At 34.0% G+C, this 4303-nt stretch overlaps 1 protein-coding gene across 2 annotated transcripts in view; it reads left to right on the top strand.

The window, feature by feature from the left end:
- The window catches only part of LOC106469429 (ankyrin repeat domain-containing protein 33B-like), a 27482-nt gene that overhangs the window by 16043 nt on the left and 7136 nt on the right, over nt 1-4303 (top strand). For both annotated transcript variants that reach the window (XM_022397942.1, XM_013929923.2), the window contains exons 3-4: nt 2462-2591; nt 3908-4051. In XM_022397942.1, the coding sequence (XP_022253650.1) occupies nt 2462-2591; nt 3908-4051 (274 nt within the window). The remainder of the gene's footprint in view (nt 1-2461; nt 2592-3907; nt 4052-4303) is intronic.

The following is a 4303-nucleotide window of genomic DNA, read 5'->3' on the forward strand; positions in this document are numbered from 1 at the left end:
AAATATTTTTCGTAAAATTAAATTTATGTGAATTGTAGCATTTAACACGTTCACGACATCTGTTGGACGTCGTGAGCCACCCGTGGTACACAGCACCCATAATATATAACTGTACCTCATATCTCCAAAGTCCTATATGAAGCATTTATTTTATACGGACGGCTATAATAAAGCCACGCCTTCCATCATGTACCATTGGTGGAGCACAGATGCCATGTTGAAAGGACAACTGAAATAAAACAAATTTACATGATTAAATAACTTTTTATTTTAAAATTGCATCTAGAGATTGGCATTAAATTTTTCATTGTCAGTAATTAAAGCAAAAAAAAGCATTAATTGAGACGTCTTTCATAAAAAAAGAAAACTGTTATGAAGAATATAATAAGGATAGAACTATTATCATCCACAGTAGGGATTATTTTATCTGATGTCCCTTTTTTACGCCCATAAAATTATGAAATATTCATAATTCTTCTAAAAAACGGCAAGATTAAGCCGAAAAAAAAATATTATGGCCATTTGATTATTATTACTTAAATCATAGTGTGCACCACCTGTGGCACATGATGACCAAAGCTTAAATGGGTAAAGACAGGACATCATGTACCACTGATGGTGCACTCAAGAGAAAGTTCCCAATGCATAACACAAGATTAAGCCGAAAAAAGAAATAAATTTTTTTAAATATTATGGCCATTTGATTATTATTACTTAAATCGTAGTGTGCACCACCTGTGGCATAACACATAACACAAAGCCATAAACTTAGCTGTATCGAAGGCAGAGTTCACAACGAGGCCTAACGTTCCTATTGATAATTAGAGAAATCATTTACGCCTCGAATGTTAATTTTGGAATACAACTTTTCATGTACACATAATCTTTTCTGCAAAACAAAAAAACATAGATAGGTTTGAGGGTCCGCAAAAAACTTTTAAATTAAAAGGGGTCCTAGACATTAACACACGTTCGGCATTTGGCTAAGTAAGCAACAATTAAAACATATAACAAACGCCTTGGACATTAACCCATTCGGCATTTGAATAATTAGGTAACAATTTTTTAAAAATGATGGTTTGTAATGATATGTGACATATTTTGTTTCCATTTTAAACTACATTCTGTAGCTAATCGTGCAACCATGGGATATTTTGTTCATAAGTAACCATACGTTGGATTACCAGGCTATCTTTACCGTGTTAGTTTAGAATAGCAACAATTTGAGTTACTGCACTTAAGTCCATAAACCAAAGCAGTTGTCACCCGGTAGGACAGCGGTAAGTCTTCGGATTTACAATGCTAAGATCAGGGGTTCGATTCCCCTCGACGGACACAGCAGATACCCCGATGTGGCTCTGCTATAAGACAACACACACACACACACCAAGCAGTTACCATAGGCGGCAGATTCAGGGGAATACTGGGAACACGTACCCCTTTTTTGACCCAGTGGCAAAGTAAGTCTTCGAATGGGGAATAGAAACGTATGTATAATTATCAGGGGAAATCGTTGTTTCGGTTTTGAATTCGATGATCGCGGTTAGCATTGTAAATAAGGTGCCTCCCCCCACCCCCCCAAAAAAAAAGAGAAAACAACTATAATATGTTACGCCTACTATGGCAGCTAGAAATCTATAAGTGAAATATTTAAGGAGCTTTGTCGAACTCTTTTATAATAAATTTAGCATTGTTCTTTTGTTGCATACATACACACATACGCACGCACGTATACGATATGTCTGCGAGTGTGTAACGTACATGTAATGATATCGATTCAGGTACCAAGCCTGCCACAGGAAAGCTCCGTCAGCATGTGTGGAGAAACGCCAAATATACTTGTGTTCAGGTCTATTATAACGTGGAATGACTTGTACATTATGAGTAGAGGTTGGAATGTACCTAATGTAGCTCCACTAAGGCACACTGCTAATATTATGTTGAATTCAAAGTCTATATAGTTTTGCGCATGGCCACATTTTTGGTAGGAGTGGCATTCTTCGTGTCTTTTTGTCTGTAGCAAATAATGCTTATTACTGAAGAATTTAAGCATCAGAAAGTTAAGATGAACAAACATCTTTAAACATGTTTCATTAATTTTACATGAACAAACACCTTTAAACATGTTTCATTAATTTAACATGAACAAACATCTTTAAACATGTTTCATTAATTTAACATGAACAAACACCTTTAAACATGTTTCATTAATTTAACATGAACAAACACCTTTAAACATGTTTCATTAATTTCATTAATTGTCAGAAGCTCAAAATTATAGGTGGCTACGCCTGAAACTCGAGAGTTTATGATCAGGCTGTTTAGCCCACGTGTTGCGTAAGGTTCATATCAGGTTGAAAATACTATTATCAATACCAATACGATAAACTACCTAATAATCAGACTAACTACAAAAAGGTGCTGGACGCTGATTTTAAGAATTTTATTCTATCATCTACAGACAGGCCTATGGCATATATGTTCAAAGGACTTTCTGGAAATGTTCCAACTGGTGGCTCAACTTCCAGGGCTGGACGTTAATCTTCCAGACAATGAAGGCTGTACTCCAGTAATGATTAGTGCACAAGCAGGTAAAAAGAAATAATTATTTTTATTGTCTATAATATAACAATTTGAAATTTTTTTGTTAAAACCATGTGACAAAATTCCACTACTGCCAATATAGTAACAACTTCAAATCACGACAATCAGTTACCATTTTTTATTTATATGATAAACAACATTTCTATAAGCTCTGAGCGAGTAATTATTATCGATTATTTTTTAAAGACAGATTTGCTTTGAATCCGTAAAATAATTCAATGTCTGTTTTTTTAATTATTCTCGGTGGTGCTCTATGCTCTATTGTCGATAGCTAACACTTGTAAATGTGTATGCACTGAAAAAACTCACGTTACTTAGGAAAAAGAAAGAGAAAAAAGATGGAGGCGAAACGTTTACAGTTCAATTTTTATAAAGATATTGTGTATAAAGAAAAATGAGGTTCAAAATCACGGTGTTGTCTAGCAACGAAACAATAAATTTATACCGTAAATCTTATATTAATATATATGTTTCACCCACAAAAAAAAAATATAATTTTTGAGCCCAGGACTTCTCAGATATAAAGCTTGTACTTTTCCAATTGAGCTAAAGGGTTAAACCAACAATCTAATCTTGGCAAGGCACTTGTATTTAATAACTCAAACTACCACAGTTGGAAGAAGTTAGCTCACATTAGATAATAAGTTTTATACTATATGAAGATCCAACTGTGTACTAAATCTAGCTTTAAAACCTTAAACACTCTTATGTAATAAAAAAGCTATATACATATGGGCGTATCAATAAAAACTATACCTTCAAAGAGTTGTTCTGGCTCCATTCCACAGACGTATTTTAAAATAGACGTAGATTCGCAAAATGGTGATTTTTTTTTGTTCTCAGAGACACTTTCTTTTCTGACTCGCCTGGATAATATAAGCTAGAATGTTTATATTAACTTATGTTTATTTAAAAGGCTTCACGTTTAAGTGTAAATTATTCATTGAAGCTAAAAAATAAAGAGCCTCCTTTTTATTTTTGGCACCGATAAAACACATGTCGTTTTATATCAGTTTACTTTTAGGAATAATATTTATTGCCCATGTGGTTTTAATAAATTGATAATACAACTTATGACTCTTTTTAGCTGTTAAGATATTTTAGAACTCCAAAACCTTTTTGTTTCTAAATCAATTATTGTATTTTTTCACAAAATAATTTTAGTCATCTTTAAACTTTCGTCTGTTCTGTTCCATCGTATTGTAATTTATGAAATTAGCCAAGTGGAATTTATTCCCATGTTTGTTTATTTACTGAGATATAAACCCGAGTACTTTATTCGGAAAAAAATAAAATTTTTCAGGTCATGCCGAGATCCTAGGGTTAATGATCAACATCTTCCAGAACAGTCTGATCATAGATCAACGCAACACGTTTGGAATGACGGCACTTATGAAAGCAGCTCTGCAAGGACGAAATCGCTGTGTCAAGCTACTTCTTGACTCAGGTAAACCTTATATATCGGGTTCAAGGGTTAACGTGCCGGGCTATGGATCTGAGACTCCATCTTTCGCACTTTAGGACCCGTGTGCGTCATAAGAATTAGTCAACTCCCACTGTTCGGTCAAACAAGAGCCCAAGATTAAAATCATAAATAATATTCAACGTTAAACTGATACACAATTAAAAACATTTTATTTAGGCCTATCAACGGCCTTCAAAAAGTTGACGACTCTACATGTTTCGACGTTACAACTCC

Source organism: Limulus polyphemus, unplaced genomic scaffold, assembly GCF_000517525.1.
Source record: "Limulus polyphemus unplaced genomic scaffold, Limulus_polyphemus-2.1.2 Scaffold3480, whole genome shotgun sequence".
In the NCBI taxonomy this organism is placed as follows: domain Eukaryota; kingdom Metazoa; phylum Arthropoda; class Merostomata; order Xiphosura; family Limulidae; genus Limulus; species Limulus polyphemus.